This window comes from Paroedura picta, chromosome 4 (genome assembly GCF_049243985.1).
Source record: "Paroedura picta isolate Pp20150507F chromosome 4, Ppicta_v3.0, whole genome shotgun sequence".
Classification (NCBI taxonomy): Eukaryota; Metazoa; Chordata; class Lepidosauria; order Squamata; family Gekkonidae; genus Paroedura; species Paroedura picta.
Window position 1 is genome coordinate 94,669,042 of NC_135372.1, and position 27,870 is coordinate 94,696,911.

General features: G+C 42.3%; 1 protein-coding gene and 2 long non-coding RNA genes across 4 annotated transcripts; 1 reads left to right on the top strand and 2 right to left on the bottom strand.

The window, feature by feature from the left end:
• Positions 1 to 2,098: 2,098 nt before the first annotated feature.
• On the bottom strand, positions 2,099 to 8,228 carry SRSF3 (serine and arginine rich splicing factor 3). Its single transcript, XM_077334354.1, has 6 exons — positions 8,049 to 8,228; positions 7,119 to 7,326; positions 6,382 to 6,516; positions 4,383 to 4,421; positions 3,618 to 3,704; positions 2,099 to 3,431 (listed from the first exon to the last, which is right to left on the bottom strand). Exons 2-6 carry the CDS (start codon positions 7,322 to 7,324, stop codon positions 3,404 to 3,406), a joined length of 495 nt encoding a protein of 164 aa, XP_077190469.1. The 5' UTR covers positions 7,325 to 7,326; positions 8,049 to 8,228; the 3' UTR covers positions 2,099 to 3,403.
• A 91-nt stretch (positions 8,229 to 8,319) lies between these two features.
• LOC143835913 (uncharacterized) lies at positions 8,320 to 22,675 on the top strand. 2 transcript variants are annotated; one of them, XR_013230403.1, is made up of 4 exons: positions 8,320 to 8,622; positions 20,422 to 20,539; positions 20,919 to 21,011; positions 22,539 to 22,675. It is a non-coding gene; the product is annotated as an uncharacterized LOC143835913 (long non-coding RNA). The 2 variants fall into 2 exon arrangements; XR_013230402.1 differs by lacking the exon at positions 8,320 to 8,622 and adding an exon at positions 16,009 to 16,084.
• On the bottom strand, positions 21,876 to 27,866 carry LOC143835914 (uncharacterized). Its single transcript, XR_013230404.1, has 3 exons — positions 27,657 to 27,866; positions 26,357 to 26,436; positions 21,876 to 25,398 (listed from the first exon to the last, which is right to left on the bottom strand). It is a non-coding gene; the product is annotated as an uncharacterized LOC143835914 (long non-coding RNA).
• Between the last annotated feature and the right edge of the window lie 4 nt (positions 27,867 to 27,870).

The following is a 27,870-nucleotide window of genomic DNA, read 5'->3' on the forward strand; positions in this document are numbered from 1 at the left end:
GCCCTTCAAATGATATCACTCCACAATATCCTTTTACTTATGCATGCACTTTTTCTCATGCAGCCACTACAATATTTTGACCAGGCTCTAAAAATCAGACTGGGGAAATATAGATTTACTTTCTCAGTTTTGCTGGTAATTAAGTAATCTACCTGTTCTGCTTAACATTAAAGTTTTCAAAAATCATTTCATTCTCCTGAAGTTTTAAAAATTATGAACTGCACAGAGGAAGAACTAGCTGAATGTAAACAGCCAAAACAAGCTTTTCACTACAAGAGAAACTGCACATGCCAGTTATTCTGTGAAACAAGCCCCACCACTTGTACAGCTTGGTAGTTTTAATGAGGTAATATATTAGTGTCATGATGAGGGAACACTTAAAAGTTAGGCTTTTATGCCTGCTTTGCACTATAATATTGGCACCATTTGGGGAAGAAATTTACTAAACATCATGAATAATGAACACACTGCTGTCTACTTCAGTAATCATGTATATAGTAATGTTAGAAATCACCTAGTGGCAGCAGTGTAACAAGAGGCGTATTTATCACTTAATGGTCTTGAGCATTCTTAGAATTACTACTGAAGTTTGTGGCTTTTAAAAAGATGCCATTTATGCCCCAATCTTCCTGTGTAAAGTTAGCTCTATACTAACATTTGGAGTTGCTGTAATTCTATCTAAAATCTCTTCCTTTTCAAAAATCAACTGAAAATTAGCAGCTGGTAATTATCTTGAATATTAAATTGCTCTTAGCTATAAAACTGCCATTAATAAACTAGTATTAGCCTGGGGCAAAAACGTCAGGCTGAAAAAGGTACACACAATTTCTGCTTGTGGAACATTCTTTGAAGCCAAGACCTTGTGCCAACTGTAGATTTAACTGTAAATATATTGACTATGCAGTACCTGTATTTTTACTTGCAGCTGTATACGGGGAAGGATTTTTCAGCAACGAATGAGGTTGATGGATTAATCCTCCCTAAAAGACCAGATATTGCACTGACTGCAATGCGGTCATCTTCAATCCAGTCTCCTCTGGGTAGCACGTATATGGTAGGCATGTAAACTGCTGGTTGCCAGACAACCCATCTCAATCACTTAAAAAGGAAAGGCTACTATCAGTGGCTACTAGCCATTTAGAAGCACTAAACCTTTGCAGAGCTAGGAGGCAACACTAGAAAGAGTTCTCTGCCTGTTTGCAGTTTTTGATTCTTCCAAGTTGGTCACTGTGACAGCATGCTGGGCTAGATGGAATATTGGTGGGATTCAGCAAGCCTCCTGTGTTCTTATTTGCATATGTTCATGGAATTGTTCTGCACACATATTCCCCTTACCCAAGCCTGAAGAGACTAATAATATACACAGTGCCATAAAGTGCCACTGTAAAACTACATCTAGCCATCCATTTTCCAACCCACAGTACATTCCACCATTGCTAAAAGCTTTAACTGTGTCACTAGATACACTGGGCAGAATACTTACTTGAAACTGCACTCAAAGGTGTTTTGTTTTGAAGTTCTGTGTTTTGAGTTTCTCTCTTTGATGTAGTAGGTCAAAATCAGTCTTTTTTGATCTGGTCAAGAATCCTGGGGCTACCACTGTGAGGGTCACTTGTTGGAACTCTAATTTCATCAAATGAAGGACACAAGCATCCTGTGCTTGCTTTTTACTTATGCTTCTATTAAAGGTAAAGGTATCCCCTGTGCAAGCACCGAGTCATGTCTGACCCTTGGGATGACGCCCTCCAGCGTTTTCATGGCAGACTCAATACGGGGTGGTTTGCCAGTGCCTTCCCCAGTCATTACCGTTTTACCCCCCAGCAAGCTGGGTACTCATTTTACCGACCTCGGAAGGATGGAAGGTTGAGTCGACCTTGAGCTGGCTGCTGGGATTGAACTCCCAGCCTCATGGGCAAAGCTTTCAGACGGCTGCCTTACCACTCTGCGCCACAAGAGGCTCATTATGCTTCTATTATGCACAGCTTTAAGCTTGCTCTTTGCTCAGGGTAATAAGACCCCCCATGGATGGTAATTTTGCCACACTATAAGCTGCAATAGTGTTCCCTTTTCAATGTTTGATAAGAAATTCAACAAGGTATTTTCAAATAGGATGGATTTAATCTAAATGCAGGAGCAATCACTTTCTACCATACAAGATCAATGTACATACTGGTGCTCTAATCACATCTGTCATAAGCAGTTTCTATTGCAGATAAACATTGCATGCAACACTTCACTTTAAAGCAAGGCAGTTTTAGCTTTGTATATATGACAAAGCTAAGCTCAATGCACAATTATGAATCCCTTTAACAGCAAGCTATTAGTTTGAGGGCTTCTTTACTCCAATGCATCTGAGTGCAGCATGCTAAGCCGTATGTTACTGTAACTGGTTTGAATGTAATGTAGTAGCCATCTTATTCAAAATATATGGGCTTATGATCAACCACCATTAGAGCAGGAGGTATTTCAACAAAGGACTTAGTGGGAGTAGTTGCTTATGTATGAAAATTCTTTTAACAGTGGATTATCCAAGCATTAAGCACAGTGAAATTTGAATATGGCTCCACAATAGTAACAGTTCAAATTAAACTGTATGAGTCCAGCTGGACATGTTTTGCTTGAAAGTACATCAAGATATAAAAGTTAAATACTTACAACGATTTGTAACCAAAACTTTAATCCCAAGATCTCCAAAGAGTTTACAGTGACATGACAACTTCTGCACAGTAAGAAAGTGTTATCACCTACAATGTACCCTTATGCATACAAATCATTTGCTTCAGTATCTGGCAGCTCATTATCTAAGTAATACTCTATTCACAAAAATACAAAATTAAAGCTATACTTTACATAACAGAAAGTAATTCTAACTTTGAGATGGTACAAATTGGAACTTGCAAACAGTTTCCTTTAACAAAAAATCTAACTACTAGGATTTCATATTCCCTTTCCTGACCTTTGTTTTTATTCTGATCATTCTGACCAAGTTTCAAGAGCCATCCCTGAATGGATTCCCAATCTGTGATTGTAGCAAATGTTCATGATTTAATAGTCCGCTTGTTTTATAAAATTTAGACTAGAAGCATTTGCCACTGCATGGCTTTTTAAGTTTATTTGTCAAAGTTATGCAAGGTATTGGTTAATATTAATGTAAGATCAATTATGCTTAAGGGTACACTGTGAAGTATATTACACTTCATATGATCTGCTCAGAACCATATACAGATTCAACAACTGTTACATTTGTCACCTGTTACAAGAGACAAGAAAAAACAAAATTTGACAGCTAAAACATTTTTAAAAAATGCACCAAGCTTATGAAGTCTTAAAGAAAACAATGTTCTGTACATACTCCTTTCTTCAGATCTAATGTGACTTCCTGTACACTGCTCTTCCTCAAGTTCTATTTCCTGTCATTTGACCTGGAGCGGCTAAATAGAATAAATAAATTAAAATTAAATTTTATTGCTTGATAAATTCAATATATTTCACTACACAAACTGTCATGACTTGTATCTAAAAAACTCCCAACTTAAATATGTAGTTATATCTCCATCTAAAACACCATACACAGTCAAACAACTTTTAATTACTGTACTAGAAGATGGCATACTTACCTACGAGATCTGGAAAATGAACGAGAAGGCTTATGATTTCTTTCTCTTGACAGTGATCTCTCTCTCCTTCTGTCTCTAGAAAGGGATCTGTAACAAGAACATTCAGAATTATGAGTTTTTATATGCGCTCTTATGACCTAGGTCAATACAAGACCAATGTGCTTAACTGCATTAACTCCTAGACTTTGATTATCACTTTAAAAAATTGCTCACTTAGTTTACACTATTTCATTAAATGTCTTGTCATATTGACAAGCAGATATTCTGTCATTTCAAAAGTGAACTAGGATTACATATTACAATAACCTAACATTTCTGCATAAGTGTTGCATGATATAATACAAAAAGAGTAGGTTCTTATATGCTGCTTTTCTCCCTGAAGGTGTCTCAAAGCTGCTTACAGTCGCCTTCCCTTTCCTCTCTCCAGAATAGACACCCTGTGAGGTAGGTGAGGCTGAGAGAGCCCTGATATTACTGCTCAGTCAGAACAGTTTTTATCAGTGCTGTGGTGAGCCCAAGGTCACCCAGATGGCTGCATGTGGGGGAGTAGGGAATCAAACCCAGCATGCTAGATTAGAAGTCTACACTCCTAACCACTACACCAAGTTGGCTCTTGTTGAAATATTCAAATGATGGCAACTAAGAAATGTAATTCTAGATATCCTTTGGCCTTTAACCAGAACATTTAGAAATAATTACTATTTCCAGAAGAAATTTTCTATACCACAGCACTTCACCATTCTATAAACAATGCCAATAATTTACCTGCTGCGGCTACGAGAGAAACTTCTCCTTCGTGGAGATCTACAACCAGAAAAAGAAAAATGAGTCTTTTCATAAATTCAGTACTATTGGGGTGAGGCAATTCCCAACTTGTCAAGTCACTGTTGGGCCCAGTGAATGTGTCAAGATAAATGGCACCCATCGTCCAGCAAAATAGAAAGATTAAGGCAGTAAAACAAAACTCAGCGTGATCAGCATGTTTCCAACCATGAGTTTGCTTTCACTAAAAAAAAACCTCATAGTAAACCTGTCCAATGTAGCACTTCTATCTCAACTAAATCCTCTGCCTACAACACTATCCAAAGACCCACAAGTAGTTCCAAAACTGGTATAAACCACTATTTTGGAACCCATGCAAGGCAAGAGTCCACACAGGACACATGGTAACAAATGAAAGACCAATGCAGTGATAATGCCATTAAATGCTAAATTAGAACTGCATATTTGTGAATGTAAATTTTAAAATGCCATAGTGTGTTTAGACTATAGAACTTTAAGTCTGCCCAGTTCATCCCAAGAAGTAATTGTTTTAAGTTCTGACACTGTTAGTAAAACCCTTTAAAGGTGAAAGGAGTTGGCAGATTTTTGCAAGGAAAAAAAAATGTTAGCATTAAGTGTAGTTTGCCATCTTGCATGCAATACTGCAGTTTAGTTACTTATATTAAGTTTCCTTAACACCCTTAAAAGTTTTATTCAAGCAACATATGTATGTTACCACTAAATTATGCACAGCCAGCCTTTGATTGAGAAAAATAATTACTTATAAGCCGCTTACTCCTTATTTTAACCAGCAGTAAACTGTATAAGCAGGAAAAACTTACTAGTTTTTTGGTTTCAACAAGCTAGAAATGGTGAGGTGAGGCTGCCGGACTGACTGCCCAGAAGAATTTGCTGAAAAGGTTTTGCCAGATGTTGCGTTGTATTTAGTTGGTTGGCGAAGGGGGTGTTGTGGATTTTTCCTGCTTTTTTGTTAGCCGAAGGCTGCTGCTGCAGTTGTTGTGAAGACATTTGGTAAATAAACAGCTGAGCTGATTGGCCGGGAATGTGTGGGCGGTCGAGGTGGCTGCTGCCGATTTGGTTAAGGTTGGAGAGAAGGCTGAGAGAAAACAGCATGCTCGGGAACCAAAGGGCGGTGCAACCTGACGACTGGCCATGCCTGGGTCATGTGAAACGACACCAGCCAAGCTGAATGGGGCGCGCTGGTCACATGACGCTGAAAGGGCTAGTTGACTGGCTAATGCAGACTCAGAGGGTGGTGAGAAGAGACATGATGGTGACTCTGTAACGGGTTCATTTTTATTAATAGATGGACCAAAAAGCATAAAAAATGAAAAACAAGCCATCAGTACAACCATCTATTAGCTAACAAATACTCCTATTGTGTTTCCCTCTTATTCTGTACAGACCTCCTTAGCCTGTTACAGGTGATTATCAGTTCTTGTAGAAGTACTGAAGTGAACAATTAACACCCAACTTGCCTTGGTCAGAGAATCTTACCAAGTAAAAATTTAGTGTTGTAGAACTTAAATGACAGCAGTGTCATACCACAACTTTTACTAGTGAAAAATGAAGCCAAGTAACTACCAATTACTTAAGCATTCTTAAGCAGTTGCTTGCTGGGCATATACTTGTGCTAAAATGGAAAAAATCTCAGTGAAAAAGCCAAGCTGTTCTGATGTATACCACAATGGAGAAAGAAAGCAAAAAACCCTAAGTTTGTGTCCTGGGAAGAAAAAGGGAATAACTAGAGGATGAATAGACTTTAGAAGGAGAGAGTGTAATTGATGTTAGAGGGCACTATCAACTGGCATAGATACCTAAAGACAAAAGTCAGTGTTTGACAGTATGCTTGTGTTTCCCTAATACCTTTACAATTTGATTATTTGGCATTCATCATAGTCAATATGATTTTCAAAAAGTCTACTGTGCCAAGTTATAAAACTGTCAAGATCTATATAAATTTTGTGATGATCATTGGTACCTGCGGCGAGGTGGAGGACTTCTTCTACGGTAATCATCCCGAGGACGTCTACCCCATGAAGGAGGTGGACCACGGTTCCGACTACGCTTTTCACCATTGGACAGCTCCACCCTGACACGGCATCCACATAGAGTTCTGGAGGGGGGGAGGTCATCATCATCAATAATAACCAAACTGAACTAACATCTTTAGTCTGTGCACTTTATAGATGATAATCTGAAAGGTTTCCATTATTTGCTTTGGTGAACAATGTAGTCTGTATTTTAATTTCATTCTCAATCACATAAACAAATAAGAGTATATGTAGCATTTGTTTCCTGTCTACTGCACAACACATCTGAAGCCTTTCGTAAAACCGTAAAGCTATTTTTAAGGCACAGCTTTCAAATATATTAAAAAACCTGTATACCAAACTTAACAACACTACAGAGTTAGGAAGGCTACAAAACGATAATGTTCTATATACAAGAAATTCCAACACAAGCAAAGGATTGGAAATACTTAAAGAGTTTCTGTATTGTTTGGGTTTTTCCCCTTAAGAAAAATGTGGTCTTCATACAAGAAATCTACCAGGAACACATAAGGAAGCCTGTGACTGGTAAGTTTTCTTCAGTCTATCCTCGACACATACTTCTGTAGTATTACTACCACAACAAAAATATGTTGTTGTATTACTGATGGTCTACAGTACACAACATTACCTCCTCTCCACCCCAGAAATAAATGTATGACATTACCTTCCATCTAGTTCTCGAACTGCATCAGCAGCATCACGTGGGTCTTCAAATTCAACAAAGGCAAAACCAGGGGGATTCCGAGCAACCCACACACTGCGCAGTGGTCCATAGTAGCCAAAAGCACGTTCCAATTCAGTTTTGTTGCCATTGTTCCCAAGGTTACCTACATATACCTTGCAGTCCAGTGGACATGAATCACGATGCATCTCTACAAGACAAAAGGAGGGGGAATACACATACTGATCAATTTTCTTTATGAGCAGGGTCCAGCAATACCTACTACAGTACCACATAAAATATCTTTAAAAACACTGAATTATTGGAATTCTCACATTCAGAGACAGATATATGAGACGCTAAACACAACTGGCATGCAATGGACAACGTAAGTGCTTATAATTCACAGGCCACTTTAAGACTTTGTGAGGAAGGAGGAAGCGCCCTTTTTGAGGATGGTCGAATCTTCACACATATTCCTAACAATTTATCTTCCCAAAACGCTAGAAGATCTCTTGTTCTTGCACACAGCTCCCGATTCCCATATTGGCTTACCGCCAGGCCCCGTGAAAGTGGCAAACAGTTCCATCCTTCTAGCGTGTGTCCGGGAAAAATTAAAACTAAGGCTCATTTTTCTTCAAAGAAAAAATGCTATCTTGTAATTGCTGTGAGCGGGAGGCGCCCTCACGAAGCCACTTCTTACTGAGCCAAGCAGTCATGGTTTCCCGCGGTTCTCCCCCCACTCGTCATGCCTCTGGGTACGGAGCAGCAGCGGCCCCCGTACTCCATCAGCTCACACCCCACCCCTCTTCATCCATTCCGCGGCACTAATTGCCTGCCTCGATACCCGGCGCCATCCCGACTACACAAAATGGCGGCGGGTCTTTGTCCGCTGTCGCAACCGCGCGGCCTTACAACCCAACCCTGTCTCACCGGCTTCCGGGCTAGGAAAACTATCCTAAATCGCTGCTACTGCAGCTACTTTGCTGCCACCGCCTCTTCCTCTGCTCCTCTTAGCCGCCCGGCTTGGATGAGCTCGTTCGCTTTCCCGCCAAGACAAGCCTCCTCTACCACCCTTGCTCTTCACACTGGACAAAATGGCGGACGGCAGCTACACGCCCTGGGCTTATATATGTCCTGCCCCCTTTGTAACGTAAGCAGCACGTCTACCAATGACAAATCGCCTCTCTGTGATGGACGTTTTAAGGCTCCCTACCCGTCCTCCGAAGCCGCCCTGACTTGAGGGGTGGCTTTTCTTTGACGTTGCCGCTTTGTGGGTTGGGTCAGGCTCGCTATAGCAACCCGGCTGGGCGGCAGAGGGCTCGGTGGGCTAGGAAGTTTCTCATGGCGGCACAAGGGAGCTCGAATTCGTGCTGGAATTGGCAGTCTGTTATTTCTGACAAATAAAGCATTCGCTAGGAAGGAATCGCTCATTCAGCACCTATATGAGGAAGTGTGCCTGCACAGGAAAGCTCACGCCTGGAATAGATCTTTGTTGGTCTTAAAGGTGCTACTGGGCTCAATTTTTGCTGTCTCTTTCATGAAATGTTGGCTTCTTAACAGCAGGATCGATCCCATTGCTCGTAAAAGCTACTGGATCGCCCTCTATGTACAGGATTGTATCCATCTCATTTGGATCTCGGCTATTTTTAGCCAGAACCCGCATTGGATCATGGTTTTTTTAAAAAGCAACCTCCTAGTGATGGGGAGAGAACCACCCAAATTTAAGAATTTAGTGTTTAAGGTTGCTCATTCCTGTGTTTGAAATGCCTGGAGAATTGGGGGTGGAGTCTGAAAGGGCGCAGTTAGAGTCCTTCAAAGCTTTCATTTTCTCCAAGGAAACTGATTGCTGTAGTCTGGAGATCAGTTGTAATTTTGGAAATTTTCCAGGCACACCTGGAGATTAATAATCCTATTTAGTATTCTTACTTGGAGGTTTCTATCCGGCAGAAGGAAAAGGGATAGACTGATTCAGTAAAAGAAGCCATGGCCCTCAGTTTGCAAGATCTGAAAATGGCTGCTAACATTAGGATGTTTTACAGAAAATTAATTCATAGTCACCATAAATTGGGAGCAGCTCAAATACACTTAACACACCAGTGTACTTTGTTTTCCATTGAGGATCTTACTGAAACATTTGGGAACCTTTGTTGGTCTCAAAGGTGCCACTGTTCTGCTGCTTCAGACCAACACGCTAGGATATATACATGGGAATGTATATGATTATGGTGAAGGAAATACATTTTGTAGATGCATGAAGGCATTCATTTTCAGTGTTCCTTTGAAACATTTATGAGAAGTTTATTTTCTAAAATCAGAAGTGGTAAGACTATGGGCTGTTTGAACACTGCAGAAAATACAAGTTGTTGCAGGTCATGGAAAAGAGATACCTAACACACCCACTTTTTGAAAAATAGTACTTGACATTTTCTAAAACTGGATGGATTCTTCCACTAAAGCACTTAATGTTCTCTGTAGCAACAGGTAAAACAATATTTATCAGAAGGGGAAAGCCAGTGTAATATAAATGTTGGCTTCTCCTGGTGTCCAACTTTTATGCCTAGAGGGCAAAAGAAGTGGTCAAAAGGACAGCACCAAGCCAGTCCACCACTTTGTTCTTGGGGTTAGGGAGTTATTTGCTTCGGGAGCTGACCAGCTGCAATGCCAACTTTGTTCCTATTAGTACGAAATAGTGATATAACAATATTCTAGTGACCAAACAAAATGTCCTCTGCTGATGTTCCTAGAGGAAATGGCTGCCATGTGGATGTGGAAGGAGCAACAGAGCAGGTTTTCAGAAACACCTGAGAAGAGATGAAGAAACCCTGGGAGATTATCACTATTTGCTTCCCAACAGCACTGAACCAGGATCAGAAGACCCCTGTAGAAATGACATTCTACAGGGGGGGAAATTATTAAAATCTGTATTCACAGAATAATTGTTTTTATAAGCCGCTTTTCTCTACCAAGAGTCTCAAAGCAACTTACAATTGCCTTCCCTTTTCTCTCCCCACAACAGACACCCTGTGAGGGAGTGAGGCTTAGAAAGCTCTAACAGGACTGCTTAGTCATAACAGCTCTGTCAGTGCTGTGACACACCCAAGGTCACCCAGCTGGCAGATTAGAAGCCATGGCTCTTAACCACTCTGCCAAGCTGGCTTTCTTCACGTGCTTCAAAATTTGCTTCCCCACATTTGCAGTTGAAACACTTTCTATTGACAGAAAATCTTGAGCCCCAAGCCAAAACTAAGCGTTATACTGTTCTAATTTAAAATTATGTATCACCAAGGTGGTGTATCTCTACCTATTTGTACACTGGCATATCAGTTTTAATCCTATATCACTGGCATCCTGCTGTGCCGGCTGGCTTTTGGCAGATATGCCTGTAGCCAGCTGTCACAGTGGGGTGTTGTGAATTGGGATTTTAAATCATTGTTAAGGATGTTTTGACACAATCGGACTAAGATGTACCTACCATGAACTACTGTGTGGGAGTAGTAGGCTACACTTTATTTATTTAGGCTATTATTTATTTAAAATAATAATAATAATAATAATAATAATAAATTTGTATTTAGTTTCTTGTGTAAATCTGCAAATATGCATCTTTCTAATTAACTTGCAGCCTTCAAGGATAATTTATGAACAAATGGCTTTATGCCCAGAGTAAATTACATGGTTATCTTCACCCACAACTGGAACAGAGTTTGCAACTATTCTCTGGGTGCTCAGAGATGTCTTACATCATAACTTCAGAAGGCATGAATCAGAAGGTTTAATACAGTCCTATGTTAGCCTATGTAATTGCTTCTATATAAACTGGCCGCACCCTATAATCTCTGATTCTCTCAGATTTGGAATTCAGTGAAATCTGCTTTCTCCTTAATAGGCAAAGCTCTGAGTAAGAAGCTTTGAAACCTAGACTTATTTCTAAAAATCAGGTAGAATATAAATGACTTATATGCTAACTAGTTTCAAAGCCCATTTATAAAAATGGGCTTTGAAAGGGGAGAAGGGGGAAGGGTAAGGGACACGCTCCCACCCACCCACCCCCTCCCTCTCCCAGAGCCCCCCCGAAAAGCGGCGCCGCGGTCCTCCCTCTCAAGGCGAGACAGAATCCCAGGTACACTCACCGGCTTCGCGCTGGTCCTGGGCGTTAATGGTGCGGGCGTGGCCGAGGAGGTCGGGCAGCACGGAGGAGAAGCGGGCCAGAGAGGCGCCTGCTGGCCAACACCCTCCCCGAGGCTTGTCTGCAGCTGTTGGCTGGCTCGGGGGACGTTGCTGCTGCTGCTGCTGCTCGTGGGTCCGGCTGCGGGAAGGCAGCTCAGACTCCTTTGCTGGGTGCCTCTCGCGCGGCCTTTCTTCGGCTGTTACAGTTTCTTGTGTCCCGCGGCGACGGCTCTCCGTGGCGGCTCCCTCCTGTGAGCGGCGGCGGGGGAGGCAGGGAAGGCCCGGCAGCCGCGCTCCGCGCGACTGGCGGGGTCTTTGTGTGGCAGCGGTCTGACGCGGCGAGAGGCGTGAAGCGCCTCTCGCCGCGTCAGGCTGCCGGGGGCTCCCTCGGGTAGCTGGCTGACGCGGCAAGAGGCGCTCCGCGCCTCTCACCGCGTCAGGCCTGGAGCAACTGCGCTGTGCGCAGCTCACAGTTGCTGGGGCTGAGAATCAGAGTGGCGGGCCAAGTAGCCACTTGGCCCTCAAGTGGCACTCGAAGGGGCCCAATTAGGAGCCGCTTTGCGGCTCCTGATTGGACACCTCCGAGTTTTTATCCTGGACTGGTCCCGCCCTAACTCCTCCCCACAACCCCTTACTCCTTTATATAGTCCGTGGCGCCCGCGGCGCCACGGACGGTGTACAGATGTGTGATTGGTTTCTATGGGGTATACCAGTGTTTTATTTTATCAAATCTAGTTACCAGGATATTTTTAAAGTTTTAATTAGAATATTGACTGTTCACTGGTTGTGAAATACAGGGCTTCATCTCCCTTATAAATCAAAGGCAAAAATTGATTGTTTTAAGGAAGCATTCAGTCACGAAGCATCACAATGGTTTAGTAGTTTACTTTAAAACAAAGAGGCTTTTGGTTTCTATGTGCTTATTTTAAGCAATGAGTGAAAGTAACACTGCAACAGGCATGCTGATTATATGCCATTATACCTGCTATTCTAGCTTAGAAACAGTTGTAGCCATGGGCATGCTGTGGGTGGAGCTGGACATTATTGACTTTCTAAGCTCTTCCAGCCCTGAGAACATTCTTAAAACACCTTAATGTCACAACTACAAAAACCATGGCATAGCCCATCAGTGCCCAGGCAAGCAGAAACTCCATGCCCATAAGCCCTGACATAGTTTAATATGGCAAATACAGCTGCAGCCAATCATATACCACAATGTCTGGACACCCCCCTTCCAGTAGACACCCGGGGCCATTCCGCATTCGTCCAAAATAGCACAATGGTTACTAATTGAAATCGCTACAGTTTTGCCATTATGCACAATGTCGTTGACAATCTGCAACACTCCTGAAACCGATCTGCAAAAAGCGCTTCGTTGTAGCGCTTTCAGGGAAATTCCAAAAAGTGGATTCACCCTCCGGAAAGCGCTACACTCCTGCAACCAATCTGCAACACTAGTGGGAAAGTTCTGTGCGTTACCATTGTTGCGGTTTCTGCAAAGTCCCTCCCCCCTGGCTCTCTCCTCTGATCTTCCGGGGAAGCGATCGCCATTTTTTTTTTCTCCGAGCAAGCGGAGATCAATGCACCAGCGAGCCTTCGTTTACCCAGCGAGGCTTCCCTGGCTGCAGCCCCTCTGTTTAAAGTCACCAAGCACAAGCATCGCAGAGGCCCGTTTGCTGGTTTATTTTCACTTTATTTTTCACACTGTTTTCGGCCGAAAATCGCGCCTGTGAGGGGGGGGGGATTTTTTTTCACTCGGGGGGGAGCGTGGCAATGATGAAACGGCAGCTCAAACACCACCTGCTAGCTGGATGGGTCTCTCCGTTGCAATGAATCAATGCATATTCGTTGCAACGTCTGTGTGTGTTTTTTTTTTAACCTTCCTTAAAGGGAAAGGGGCTGTTTGGGAGCATGATAACGGCCGCCCATTGGCTGCTTGACGGCCAGGGGTGGGACACAGTTTAACAATAGCGCTTCCTGGCTAGTGATTTTTGCAGAGACCGGAACCCTGTGGGAAACGATAAAAACGCAACTGGATTCCACTACAAAGGCAGGTATGCGTTACGCCAAATTCCATTTAAAATGGCGATTTTTCGTTCAGCAAACAATTTGCTACACGGATCCCAGTGCGGAATGGCCCCCACAGTCAGATGCTAAGTCTTGTAGCATAACTTTCAGGCCCCTGCTGTATACGCTTTGAGCCCATAGTTCTGCAGTTGAGAGACAGGAAATGCACAAAACTCACTAGGGAGGAAATATTTAGCATTAACATTTGTAAAGGTAAAGGTATCCCCTGTGCAAACACCGAGTCATGTCTGATCCTTGGGGTGACGCCCTCTAGTGTTTTCATGGCAGACTCAATACGAGGTGGTTTGCCAGTGCCTTTCCCAGTCATTACCGTTTACCCTCCAGCAAGCTGGGTACTCATTTTACCGACCTCGGAAGGATGGAAGGCTGAGTCAACCTTGAGCCTGCTGCTGGGATTAAACTCCCAACCTCATGGGCAGAGCTTTCAGACAACATTTCTGCTGCCTTACCACTGTGTGCCACAAGAGGCTCATGCTAAAATTTACTGTATTTACCTTCAATGCCAATTCGAATATTTTTCAGTCATTACCGTTTACCCTCCAGCAAGCTGGGTACTCATTTTACCGACCTCGGAAGGATGGAAGGCTGAGTCAACCTTGAGACGGCTGCTGGGATTGAACTCCCAGCCTCATGGGCAAAGCTTTCAGACGGCTACATTACCACTCTGCGCCACAAGAGGCTCCTGATTAACATTTGAGGGAGGGAGAAATTGTTGTTTCTGACACATTTCTGCTCAGAATTGTCACAGATATTTAACTTCTGGAGACACGCACTGATGGGAACCTTGCACTTATATGGGGTAAGGCAGCTGCATGAGTGGAATTGGTGGTGGCCTGCAAGTGGGCAGGTAGTAATTGGCCCTGGTCCAGCAAGCAAGCAAATGGGAAAGAGGCTGGGGTTCCTCCCTTCCTACATGAGTCTTGTGGGTCTCCCACTTGTTCTTCGCTTTATGTGCAGTGCAAATCTGTGGACTGCTGAGGCAGCTGGACAGTGGCACAATGTTGGAGCCACTAGTCTCTTCCCTAAAGGGAATCAACACCGAACAAGGGCTGGACAAACATCTCCAAAGTGTGGCCATTGCACTCAGAACTTTTCACAGGGTAGTATGACAAGGGTATGATGGTCAGGGGAACCAACCAACTGGGGGGGGGCAACCATGGGGACCCAACCCCACAGAAACTTGAGCTGAAAAGTGGGGAAAGATGGGGCCATGCAGCACTGGAATATGGCCATGGCACAGAACCCTTCCCCTTCAGGGCACAGGACCCCCACCCAATGACAAAGTTATGCCCTATGCCAAGCAATGGAACTGACCCCCAGGGAAGTTGCATGGTTTGAGCAGTGCCAAGGATGTCTTCCATCACCAAAGCCAAAGTGCTGATGTCAGTTCTGAACCCTACCCACTGCTGCCAGCAGAGCAGAGGAGTTCCACATGGGCAGGGAGCACTTTGAGGCCCCACAGAACCACCAACAGGTCCACAAGTAGCCCCTTGAATCATAGCCCCAGTGACATCCACCAGCTCCTACAAGCACTGCTGACCCCAGAACACATCTTTTCACTTGCACCAGATCTCCAGTCTCTCTCAGTAGCTGCCCAACTGGGCATGGGCTCTGAGTTGGGCATGGGCTCTGTGCCCAAGGGCCAGGCAGTGGCTTTGTATCTGCAGCTCCCCTGGGGACTGCCTCTGCTGCAGCATTCAGGGATGGGCCAGGGTGCACTGCCACCCTGGCAGACTCTTACTCCCTCTGAAATTGCCATTTCACATTTGTATAAGGATGTGGAGCCAGCCCTGTCCCGCTCCTCATCATCAAAAGGAGTGGAGTCTCCAATGCCCAAAGTCTGGAAGATGAGTGACCCAGGCTTCCAGCCCATCTCAAGGGATTGAGGTTGTGAAAATGCCCCAAGACACTAGTGGAAAAGGCAAAGGAGTCGAGGGATTAGGGTCAACAACAAGCAAGATATTATAGGATGGATCCCACCATGCCACATGTGGACCCACTCCCTTTCCATGCCACATATGCCCCATTCCCATGGCTACCTCACTTCCAAACATTTTTTCCAGGGGAAGAGTTGCACCAAATTCAAAACAAACCTACCCTTTCCTCCTGACATTATTTGTTTATGTGATACAGAAGAGGTCTTGCAGTGGTTTCATACCCAATATCACTTACCTAGTTCAGACATACAGAGCACAGGTGGCATTACACAGGACAACAAAGGCAAGAAATCTTTTTAAAACTCAACTAAAGCTCCTTAGTATTTGTTCTTTTATATTAAAGCACATTCACATGACAATTCCCTCATGTCCAGCTGGGTAGTTATAACATATAACCAGAAGTGCAAGAGGTTTTCCAGAACAGAAAATGTATCTTTTTTGCTTGGGGACAACCTTAGCTGGGAGCATAAAACCAACTTTGCCAGGCTTTGTTGCTGTTGCCTGGCAGTTGTATGGCCCAATATGGAATCAGGACACATTTGTCTTAGTGCTGCTGTCACTGGAAATGCTGAATACAGCACCTGAAGTCCCTACATTATTTCCTCAAGTACTACTTCTCAAGTTTTGTGGAGCTGAGTAGCCATGGCAGTGCACTTTGTGCATGATGGAATGCTTTAAGTGGGCATTCATGCTTTGACTTCTCTGACCAACGTTCACTTGCTCAGTTGAATGCAGCTGTAGTTGTTAATGGCTCTTTAAAAGAAGGTGAAAAAGGTGAGCAATGAATTAGACTAGATGTTTTAGACTTGACTTCAGCTAGTGCTTATTAGTCTGGAAATTTGTAACTAGGAAGTTCAGCTTTCACAGAGAGATAATTTACCTTAACTTTATGAGTATCCTGGAAACGGAAGAGGCCACAAGGACGCCAGTTTAGCAACCTTTATTTTAGCATTTAATTGGTTACAGGTTTTGACCTTTCTGGTAAGTGGCTTTCATACCAGGTAACAAAACTGCAAGCCTTTTGCTGAGAAACATTATTATTCAAAATTAGCACTCCAAGAGATATATGAAAGGAATTTGTTTGTTTGTTTCAGGCTCAGTAACAGCTGCTGGGGCAGCATGGGATGCAGTGCTGATTCTGATTGAGACCAGTCTGTGTGTGGGGCAGTCAATTATCTGTTCTTGACCCCCATCCCAACTGATATTTGCCCTATCTGTGATTATAGTGCCACCGGGAGGAAATGGGAGTGAGCCACCAACTATCCAGTGCCTATGTATTCTTTCCATACTCGCTTTAGCACTATTTTTTTGAACAAGGAACATGCATCTGTACAACACTTTTCTGATGTGTAGGGGGAGTGCTGCTTGTGTAGTCACAAGATACCATCTGGTTGAACCAGAGGGCTATCCTGGATCAGCTTGCAAGAGGTTGCCTGTAGATTATGTACTGGTGTTTTCCCTCACTTTCATGTATGTCTATTGGGGTTCCCTCCTCCTTGTTCTGCATTTATTCCCCTGCTTTCAGCACTCAGTTCATTTTCCCCAGGTTTCCCAAGAGTGACTTTGTGCTGGTTCTTCCCTTGCTCTGTTTCCCTCAGATTTTTCTCTCCACCCTTCTGGCTGCCTCTTGAAGGCCACTCCACTATCCACATTGAAGTTGTTCCTCCCACACTGCACCTTCTGCCATTCTCTCCTCTTTATTGTTATACAAACTCCATTATTGGTTAATTTTTCCATCATGTAATTTTTTTTTACACATGGAATTAGTCTATCAATATGAGTTTATAGAATCATAAAATCATAGAGTTGGAAGGGGCCATACAGGTCATCTAGTTCAACGCAGGATCAGCCCTAACCATCCTAAAGCATCCAAGAAAAGTGTGAGGGGGAGCTCACCACCTCCTTAGGCAACCTATTCCACTGCTGAACTACTCTGACTGTGAAAATATTTTTCCTGATATCTAGCCTATATCGTTGTACTTGAAGTTTAAACCCATTACTGCGTGTCCTCTCCTCTGCAGCTAACAGAAACAGCATCCTGCCCTCCTCCAAGTGACAAGCTTTCAAATACTTAAAGAGGGCTATCATGTCCCCTCTCAACCTCTTTTCTCTAGGCTGAACATTCCCAAGTCCCTCAACCTATCTTCATAGGGCTTGGTCCCTTGGCCCCAGATCATCTTCGTCGCTCTCATCTGTACCCTTTCAATTTTATCTACGTCCTTCTTGAAGTGAGGCCTCCAGAACTGCACACAGTACTCCAGGTGTGATCTGACCAGTGCCATATACAATGGGACTATGACATCTTGTGATTTTGATGTGATGCCCCTGTTGATACAACCCAAAATGGCATTCGCCTTTTTTACCGCTGCATCATACTGCCTGCTCATGTTTAGTTTACAATCCACAAGTACCCCAAGGTCTCGTTCACACACAGTGTTACCTAGAAGTGTATCCCCCATCCAGTAGGCATGCTTTTCATTTTTCTGACATTTATCTTTATTAAATTGCATTATGTTCTCATTTGCCCATTTTTCCATTGTGTTCAGATCTCGTTGAACTCTGTCTCTATCTTCCGGAGTATTTGCCAGTCCTCCCAATTTGGTGTCATCTGCAAAACTTAGCTAAACTTAGATTACTGAAGGAAAAATTATTGACAGGGAAAGGTTGAGGTACAGGTGGGAGTCTTAGAAATAAAAGAGTACAGTTCAGAAGTAGTGGTTTGTGTGTGTTTGTGCCCACACACAAAAATGGCACTTTCCCACAAAATGTGGCATTATTCCCTCCTCCTGTTTCAGTGGACCCACAACTCTCCCATTCTTTCCATTGCCCCATCTCTTCTCCAGGGGCTGTTGGATGTGTTCCTCTGCTTTGTATACTTTCTTGGCATTCAGCTTGACTGCATTTCTTTGTGTTCCCTCTCATGCAGGGGACTGAACCATGAGGATTTTAATGGAGGCATTGGTTTGTGTCCCACTGATCAAGCCCAGCAGCAAGAATGGTGGCCTCCAATCCTCAGCTGGTGTGTGTGTGTACAGTTAAAAGTTTTAAAAGATGCATTTTACAAAATGGCAACTCAACACAGCAAACCTATACCTTCCATTAAAATCCATATTGTTCAGTCCCTTGCATGAAAGAGAACACAAAGAAATTCAGCCAAGGGGAAAAAAATCACTGTGCAACTGACAAAACATGTTATGAGTCTGACTACGGCAGCTGCAGAACTCCATTCTATTTATTTATTGGGCTGATTCTCCACCACCAACCCCCTCCATTGTCACACAAGCACAAGAAGAGTCATGGATTCTGTAGATGGAGATATTGAGGGCTTAGATTTTGCATGTAAAACTTTAAAAAGTTATGTCAGAGGTTGGGTTGCAGGATATGACTGGAATCCACTGCATCCCTCTGAAAATCTTCTCAGCTTAAAGTTATTGCTGTTTTTTAAAGTAGCAAAATTCTACTCCTTATGTTAGTTACAGAGAACAAACAAGATAGTTCAGTTTCACAGTGATTTTTTTGTGTGGACACTGAGACAGGAGGGGGGGAAGAATGCCACATTTTATGGGGAAGTGCTTGATAGATCGTTCTGTGTGTAGCTGCACAGATAAACCACCACTTCTGAGCCATGTTCTCTTTAATTTTGAAAAGAATCTTGCCTATACCTCATCTTTTCCCTGTCAGTAATCCCCCCTCAGTGATCTAAGTTTAGCTTTAAACCCATATTGATAGACTCATCCTGCTAGTAACCCCTCCCATTTTTACAAGAAAAATTCTGCTGACAAAATAGGGAGGATCACTGATTCAGTTCAAATTCAGTGACGTTACTTAATAGTTAAGAGGGCTTTGTATTCTGTGATCTCAGAATAATCCATGTCATATATGTTGCAAGGCAAGGTAGGTTTTCAGTGACTCTCACATGTTTTTTATCCTCCCACCATTTTAATTAATAATTTTGTGAATTCATACCATGGTATCCCTTCAAATATCAAAACCAGTATAATGTAGCAAGCGAGGGATTCTTGGGAACACCTCTGTCAGCGGAGTGAGATCTGGGTTGAGGCTGTGTTCTGTCCTTAGCTACAAATACTTTGGCTTAGGAGAGGTGCAAGTCTTTCAGCCAAAGGGCATGAGCCTATTATCTAAGTAAGCCAGGCCAATAGACACAGGATCAACCCTGAATGCTGGATGTGTGCTGTATATTTTTATACTTGTATTTTTTAGTTTCTTTGCATCTCCAGTGGAGAGGAAAGCAGATAGAAATACTTAAATAAAATATGTACATAAATATTCCATTTTTCGGCAGGGTGCTGGAATTAAAAACTTTTTTTTCACCAGTCCCAGTAAGCTCTGGCTCAAAACTCTGGCCACAACATGATAAAGAATGAAGGACAATTAATTCTCTCAATAGTGCAGAAGTCTTTCTCTCTTTCTCCCTCTCTTTTGATTGCTGTCCTGCCAGCTGGCTACCAGAAAAACTTGGTTCCAACGTGTATGTATAACTACATTGTACTTGTTGACATTAATGTAGAGATGCATGTGAGCTATTGTCAAGCAGAAGTTCTTTGCATAGGAAACAGGCCAGCTGATCATGGGCAGATAACTGTTTACATTTGGGTGTGGAAGCAAAGATGTATTATTAAGATGAGAAAGGATAACCCTACCTGCATACATGCACAAGGCCTTTTGAGTAAAGCATGGTACCAGTTTCCTCATCAGCACAGAAAGCTTTGTTTATACTTCAGGTGCAGCAGAATCTCACATTAGGATGTGCACAGAGAAGGTAGGTTAGTAGAAATAAATGGAACTAAGAAGTGCTACCATTGTGCCCCAGCAGTGATAGAAAGCATCAAATGCTTCTCCCTTATTATGGACTGCTACAAATACAAATGGCCAGTGCATGGGTTTATGAACCTGTTAAAATCACTGGATCATTGCAATAGGGTGAGACATATTTCAGAGAGAGGTGGTCTCAGCGCCTACATCACCAGTCAGATTGCAGGCTTTATCATCCAGGGTTTATTGTCGTCAGGACATATTTCATTCATACAAGAGAAAAATTCTTAGTCACAATGGTGATGCGCAATTTATATCTATTGTTAATGTGTCTACAGGGCAAGTATAAAAGATGCTGGGAAGATGCATGTTGTCATTGCGGTTGGAGTTTCGGTAGAGGACCACAGCAACAAGACAGACAAGGAAGATTCCTCTACTTTACAGAAAGGACAGAAAGTGAGTACTCTGCATGAGAATGGCCTCCTTAGTCTTTCTAGGATTTTCTTTCAACTAATGTTATTGTTGACTTGTAGGTAAATATGTAGACTGAGACATTTGCACACACAAAATCTGCCAAAAATGTTAAATGCAGTACTTTAAAAATGATAAAATTGGTTAGCAAAACCAACGTTTTATGTTCTTCAGCAAAAATTTTCTGCACATATTTCTTTAAAAATTCAGATAACTAAGATTCCTTTGCTATGTGTTTTGAGAAGAATATGATTGTATAGCTATCCGGTGCAAACATGTTTTATCATATTAATTTGAATTAACAGGGCACAAATGTACTAATGAAAATAATCTTTGGACTATTTTATATAATTTTGTTGACTAGATTACGAGACCAGAAGATGCTTTTGTTCCAAATGATGACATTTTCACCCATCTTTTTTCTGGTTTGCTTTGCAACATGTCAAGAAGCTGACAAGTAAGAATTTTTCATAACAATTGATTAGCTTATTGGGATGCATTTTCTACTGTTTTGCCTTTTAGATGCAAAATTAGTAATGCTGTATGTTTAACAATGCAAACAGGGATTTAATTTAATGCAATTTTTAATTTATTTTAAAAAATAAACTATAGAAATAGATGCCTTCAAACGGGAGTAGTCAACCTGTGGTTCTCCAGATGCTCATGGACTACAATTCCCATGAGCCCCTACCAGCAAACACTGGCAGGGGCTCATGGGAATTGTAGTCCATGGACATCTGGAAGACCACAGGTTGACTACCACTGCTCTTAAATATATTATCCTGTACTAAGCTGGTTTTGGTGCCATCCTAACAGCTACAGAATTCTAAACTCCTTGATTTCAATAATCTTAAATGGGTGTGACTAAGCTAAGATTTATTTTAAGATGTTTTTCTTTAATTTTTTTCTCCACATGGTACTTTGCATCCTGTACTTTGGTAAAGCCTGAGAAAGCCAAGAAGACACCAGATATGTTCACTGACATAAAGCCTTACCTTTAACATTCCAAAAACAATATTCAGAAACAAAATAGACATTGATGGGTGTGACTGTTTCTCTTCTGTTTACATGTAAAATGGGAGATTATATTTTAACGTGAAACAGATGTGTAGGTAAGGGAATCAGAATTGCCTTCTCCTGTTGTTCCTTCCCATACTCTGTAGACTCAAGAGCTTATTTGTCAGTTCAGCTTAGGGACGTTATATGTTTAGAATCAGACATATGTTTACTATCAGACATAGATAAACAAGGCTATCACATCTAGACTGGCTCTCAGAAATTTGCTAAACAAAAAATAATTAAAACAGCTTGTAATGCAAAGTTCATATAAAGTTAGCAGCTAATTGTGCCACCTTTATTTTACTCTGTGAGAAAAATCATGCTGTATAAATTAGGTACTTGTACTGCCCACTTCTTCATACACCAGAGCAAAATAAGAAAAATAGGGCTGGATCCCATGGAGGAGTTTCATGGATGGCATACAGAAGACAGGTGATGGAATCATTTCCAAGCCATACCAGGGGGCAAATTAACCCCCACTTCTCCAATACTGTGGCCCTATTTCTTATCACCCGTACCACCACAAGCTGCTTTTGTAGCTCAATTATATGTTTTAGGTTTGGCCCTTAAAATTCTTATTTTGGCACATCTGACGTTCACTGGTTTGTTCATTGGAAGGGGGTGAACCTTCAAGAAATAAGAGAAAACTGTAAACTGTTAGTGTGGTATGTACATATTCACTTGAATGCAATTCCTATTGTACTCAAATAAGCATGCACAGATTCACACCCTTAAAAAAACCCCTAAATTCTTTATAAATGTGAAACATCAAACTATCAAAGTGGTATAGATTGGGATTCAACAGATGGTTCTGTGGATTTATCTTTGCTTATCTATTCTTATTATTTAATTCAGTATAAAACTAGTTATTTTCTAGCTCAGGTGTGAATGTACTTCTCAACAATATTGGCTTTTTACATTTCAGTAAAAGAGCGCTGACAGAACATCAGCTCCTGCATGATAGAGGGAGGGTCCTTCAAGGTTTAAAGCGCCTAATGTGGCTCCATAATGCTGTAAGTGGAGTGCATACTGCCAGTGGCAGAGATATCTCACAGGCACACATCATGTGGACCTCACCAAACAGCCAAGACCTCTCTGACCTCTACGACAGTACAGGCAGGGAAGAAGCCCCAGATGTGAGGAAGCAACTGTTGCTAGGTTTGCTGGAGAAGGACTCGCCTTTTGCTGTACTGAAGAAGACAAACATGCTGCAGTATCTAAAGAATGTAAAAGGCAGTCAGGACCTGCAAGACCTTTCTGACTTAATTCAAGTTGCAGACCAATAGATCTCAACACTGATTCGACTACTGTCCATCCGTTTCTTGAGACATACAATGCCGGCTCAAGGGAGTGCACAAGTAAAGGTGAAAAGCAACAAAAAAAGTGTTTGTACTTGTACTGTTTACTACTCTTTAGTGTTTTTTAACAGCCATCTCGAAAACTATAACTAGTTCATTCCACCTCCATCTCACATTTGTTAAATAACATCATTGCTAGATTTGTATTTGTTCTAACTTTTAGACTATACTTAAAGACTCTGTTAGGGAGGATGGAAAGAAGGGCCCTTTTCTTTCTGCTTTCCCATTGGGTACTGCAGAATTACATGGGAACCACTATACTTTTTTTCTCTTATATACTTTTAGCAGTTTGGTTGCGTACCATTAAAGCACATAACTATCTTAATGAGAACAGTTACAGTATAAGGTAAGTCCAGTTCTCCAAAAGTACATTATGCTTCTTGTGTTTGTTCATGTTGTACCTTAGTGCAGACAATACGTTTCAGAGTAGAATTGCAATTCCTTACATACTTACCCCAGAATAAGTCCCATTCAATACCACAGTACTTAAGTTCTGAATAGAGATCAGATCAGACTAGACATTCTAGTCCAACACGGTTTTCCAGGGAAGTCGAGTATTCCAAATTGATGCCATAGTTTAGTGACCAAATCCCAAAGATGCAGAATAAAGAAAGTAAGTGCAACCAAGCTGAGCACATATTTAAACAATGTAAGAAAATTCATTCAGGTAGAGGGTGTAGGTTGTATTGCCACTTTGCACAGGGATAAAACTGCAAAGATTATAGGAGCCTGCCTCTGATGGGGCTAGTCCCATGAAGTATACATTTGTCTTACTTGCTGTGCTTTGGGGGAACATAGGAATAATTTGGCATAAAGAAGTAAACCTATAATAGTGTAACAGAGGAACAATGTAATTATGATCTTGCTTCCAGAGATGGTGATCAGTTATCATTTTGCCCTTCCCATGACATGGATCATAAAACTTGTATGTATAATGCAGTATATTTCACATTGGGCACTGAGCAGATTATTTGGGTTACTTACATAACAGCTGTAGGTGAAAGCCTGCAGTTATTATTGTATGCTCTAAACTGTATTCATAGAATTATAAGAGTTGGAAGGGAGGGTCATCTAGTCCCACCCTCTGCAGAATGCAGAAAATTTACAACTATCTGCTCACCACAGTGATCCCAATTCCATGCCTGGGTAATGCTCTCCCCCCAAACAAATAGAGAATCGCTGGCCAGTCTTGTCTGGAAGAAATTCGCTTTCTGATCCCCAAAAGTGGTGATCAGCATTTCCCTGGGTATGCAAGAAAGGGTTACAAGAGCCAAGCACCGACAATTCCTTCTGCATACTCACAATCTGCCTAAATTCACAGACTCGGCATTTAATCCACCGCAAAATCAGCATTTCGATATTGACACGTGACATTTTTTTGTTCCCCCTATCCCCAGCATTATAAAATGTAAATATATCCACTTGGAGGATCTCTGAAAATGGAGCTTGGATCTAACACTCCAAGCAATGCCTCACTTTCCAACTCTACATCTTACATCAATTTTCAATCTAAAAGAAACTTTGAATCATATTAATATTTTATTTTGACAAACTCTACCTAGTACATTCCAAAGGCATAATAAAAGGTACAAACTTACTTAAATCTGATACTCATATTTAATATGTCCGAGTACCATGTCTGAGTAAATCAACACCTAGAAGAGTTTAGACACAAAAGCTTTCAAAGTAAAAAGCCAGTATTGCATATTGATGTTTCAGTTATATATGTAGGCTCGGTTGCCAAACTAAATCTTTTGATAATTACTGAATGCTGATTAATGAACTCACAGTGATATACTTTAAACACTCCTGGGGTAATGGAATAAACCTATATATATATTTGCATGGAGTATATATAAATGTTGTACTTGGTTTACTGTAAAAATCTATCTAAATAAAAATAAAGCAAGAGTCTATTTTGCTAATAACTACACTTAAAAAAAAGAAAGTGGAGCCAAAGTTACTTTTCAAGAATATACTGGAAAATAAAACAACACAGGACATCTTGGCTGGACTATAAGAGATGGCATATTTAGTTCCACAACCATATAAGTGTTTGCTATCACTGTTACCTCAGCTAAAATACCAGCATACAGGTGAATTTACAACTTGGCCTTTCATCTAAATGTTATGTTCAGTTGTAAATATTAGCAACAGTGTGGTCTCGCAGTAAGAAATAAACAGCAAATGAAACTACTCTTTTAATCAAGCCAATTAACTTTCAAAAAATGCAAAGATACACATTTTTCATCACATCACATTAAAATCAAAGAAGTATCTTGGTATTGATTTAGTCCTATAGTTATCTGGCTGATGAACTGTATGACTCCAATTAACTGACATATGCTATGCTTATGATTATGAATAAAATTGTATTTGCTACTCACCTTGTAGACTCACCTGGGCTGGGTACATCATAATAAAAACCTACAGAATTATAAATACATACAATAAATAATTTAAAATCTAAAACATTTTAAACAATTCCATCTTTAATTGCCTATTCTAGATAGATTTCAGTGTCAGGGAAAAAGAGGGGGCAGAGGAATCTTACCCACCCCAGATGTACAGTTGGAACTGAGACAGGGAAGCCAGCTCAGCTCTGCGTTGTTATAAGCCAGCTCAGCTCTGCGTTGTTATAAGCTTCAGCCATAGGCCTGGTGGAACCACTCTGTTTTACAAGCTCTGAAAAACTATTCAAGGTGCTGCATGGGTCCGATTTCCTTTGACAGAGTGTTCCACCAGGCAATGGCCAAGGCCAAAAAGGCCCTGGTTCTGGTTGGAGCCAAGGGCCCTAAGTAATTTTGCTGGTTAGATCTTAATGCCCTTGGAGAGGAGGGGGGGTTACAGAAAGAGGCGGTCCCTCAGGTATGATGGTCCACAACCATAGGAGCCCCACTAAATTTGTAATGTGTGAAGCAGCCGTCCTGAGAATCAAAGTTTGACCAGGAGATTATTTACCTAACTCATAAACATTAATTACTGGGGCCAGAGTTTCTGTCAGGATTAGTATTTCAGGTCTAGACTCTAGAGGGCTGTACCAAGCCTCTTGTTGATTAAATACAATTGTGATACAAAATGACTTTATTGAACTGCAAACCCTGGGAAGGTGTGAAGACTCCATTCACTTTCTCCCTGAGGTCATGGGGGACTGAACTGGCATGCATCTAAGTGGGATGACATTGCACATGAAGCTTGGAAACAATGGCCAGGTGCTATGCTCCACTTCAACACAATGGCTGGAACAGCAGACAGAGAACTGTGTGTGGGGAGGCAGAACTTGCTACAACCACAAGTCTCCCTGTTCAATCTTCACTATGGGAAATGCATTGCCACATACATACACCACTTGAGGCCATGATGGTACCCTCTAAATTATACTCACCTGTCCTGTGTTGAAGTGCTCATGGATTGCTGGCAATCCTGCCACGGCAGCACCTGCAGCTACCACTTGAGGCTCTAATTCTGTGAAGAAATAAAGTATGGCAAGCTGATTCACCACAAACAGTGGAGCAGCTGCCAGACCCCCATCCCCCACACCAGACACACCCTGTCCTAGGCCAAGGGTGGACAACTGGCAAGTGATAGAGAAATCCCCCCCCCCCAAATCTCCCATGGGATGTCAGGCAGCATGGTACTGCATGGCCGTGGCTTGTGTTGCCCTTGCATGAACTCAATGCTGGGTTTTAGGGCAGATGACACTGTTATGGCACCCAGCATCAAGTGAGGTTTGTGATCCTTGCCCTTGTTTAACTTTCAGTACATGGTTGTCCCTTTGGGTTGTCCAAAATCCATAGCTCTCCTCCTTAGGCGCTAATACTAAGTGCTTTTACCACCACCAGTGTGCCATTGCTGCTTACAGTAAGTCCACATGGCAGGGAGCTCAGAAATGGAGTCCCAGACCAAACACCCTACCTAATAAGTTCTAAGATCTCCTTGCTGAAGTTTTAGCAAGGTGTGTGGGCTGCAATTTGGTGCTGGACAGGGGGCTTGGCCATTTCAGGGAGGGAGGTGATTGGCTGAGCTCATAGTCAGCATCAACTCCTCCAAGCCTAATTTGTTTAGGTGCAGTGCCAAGGGAGACAACCTGAATTTTCACTTCACTGGGTACTTATAGGCCATGCCATATTTTTTGTTGGCATAAACTTCTTCCTGCGGCAGGGGATGCTCCCAGGCTTAGGGAGCCAACTAACTCTGGCTGCACCAGCAAAACTATCCGCAAGCATGCTGGTGCAGATGCCTATGACTCAGTTGTGCTAATGGGTGGCTGCTGTGGCCCACGGCGGGCATCCAAGAGTGACGGAGCAGTGCTGGGGGCCTGCACTATTATAACTGTCCCTTATGCAGGTGTATCTTGGACATAGGCCAACACAAAGGTCAGCTCTCTGAGCGTTTTCGCCCACACCCCCTTAGGATCGCACTGTAAATCTCCAGGAATTTTTTCAACGCAGAGCTGGCAACCTTAGCCTTATCAGGACACTTAGCTGTTTTCCCCCCTCTGCTTTTCAGAAACAGGTTCGTTCCATCTCATCTCAGTACATTTATGGTTGGAATCCGAGGCACACTTTGTCTGTATAATTTCACACTATAGGCTTGCCACGCTAAACAAATCAAGCGTATTTAGGATTGCCCTTTTACTAAGGAACAGAACAAGTCGGACGGAAATCAACTACGAGTAAACTTGCCAATGCTCCTGCGAGCCTTGAGCGCAAAGCCCCGTCGCACTTCGTATAATTTACTTCCGTGTAAACATGTCGAGGATCCGACTCCACGGAAGCACTTTTCGCGAACTTCCCCACAAGCGGAAGAATCGAGCAGCACACTTTTTTACTCGCTGGAGAAAGCGAGTGGCGCATGCGCACTGCGAGTGGTAAAGTCAAACAGCCGCATCCCTTCGGT

Coding starts and splice junctions, on each gene's coding strand:
- SRSF3 (XM_077334354.1), bottom strand. CDS start 7,324: ATGCATCGTGATTCATGTCCACTGGACTGCAAGGTATATGTAGGTAAC. Junction 3,705..4,382: donor TTCTCTCGTAGCCGCAGCAG/GTAAATTATTGG, acceptor TTCTTGTTACAG/ATCCCTTTCTAGAGACAGAA. Junction 3,432..3,617: donor TCATTTTCCAGATCTCGTAG/GTAAGTATGCCA, acceptor TATTCTATTTAG/CCGCTCCAGGTCAAATGACA.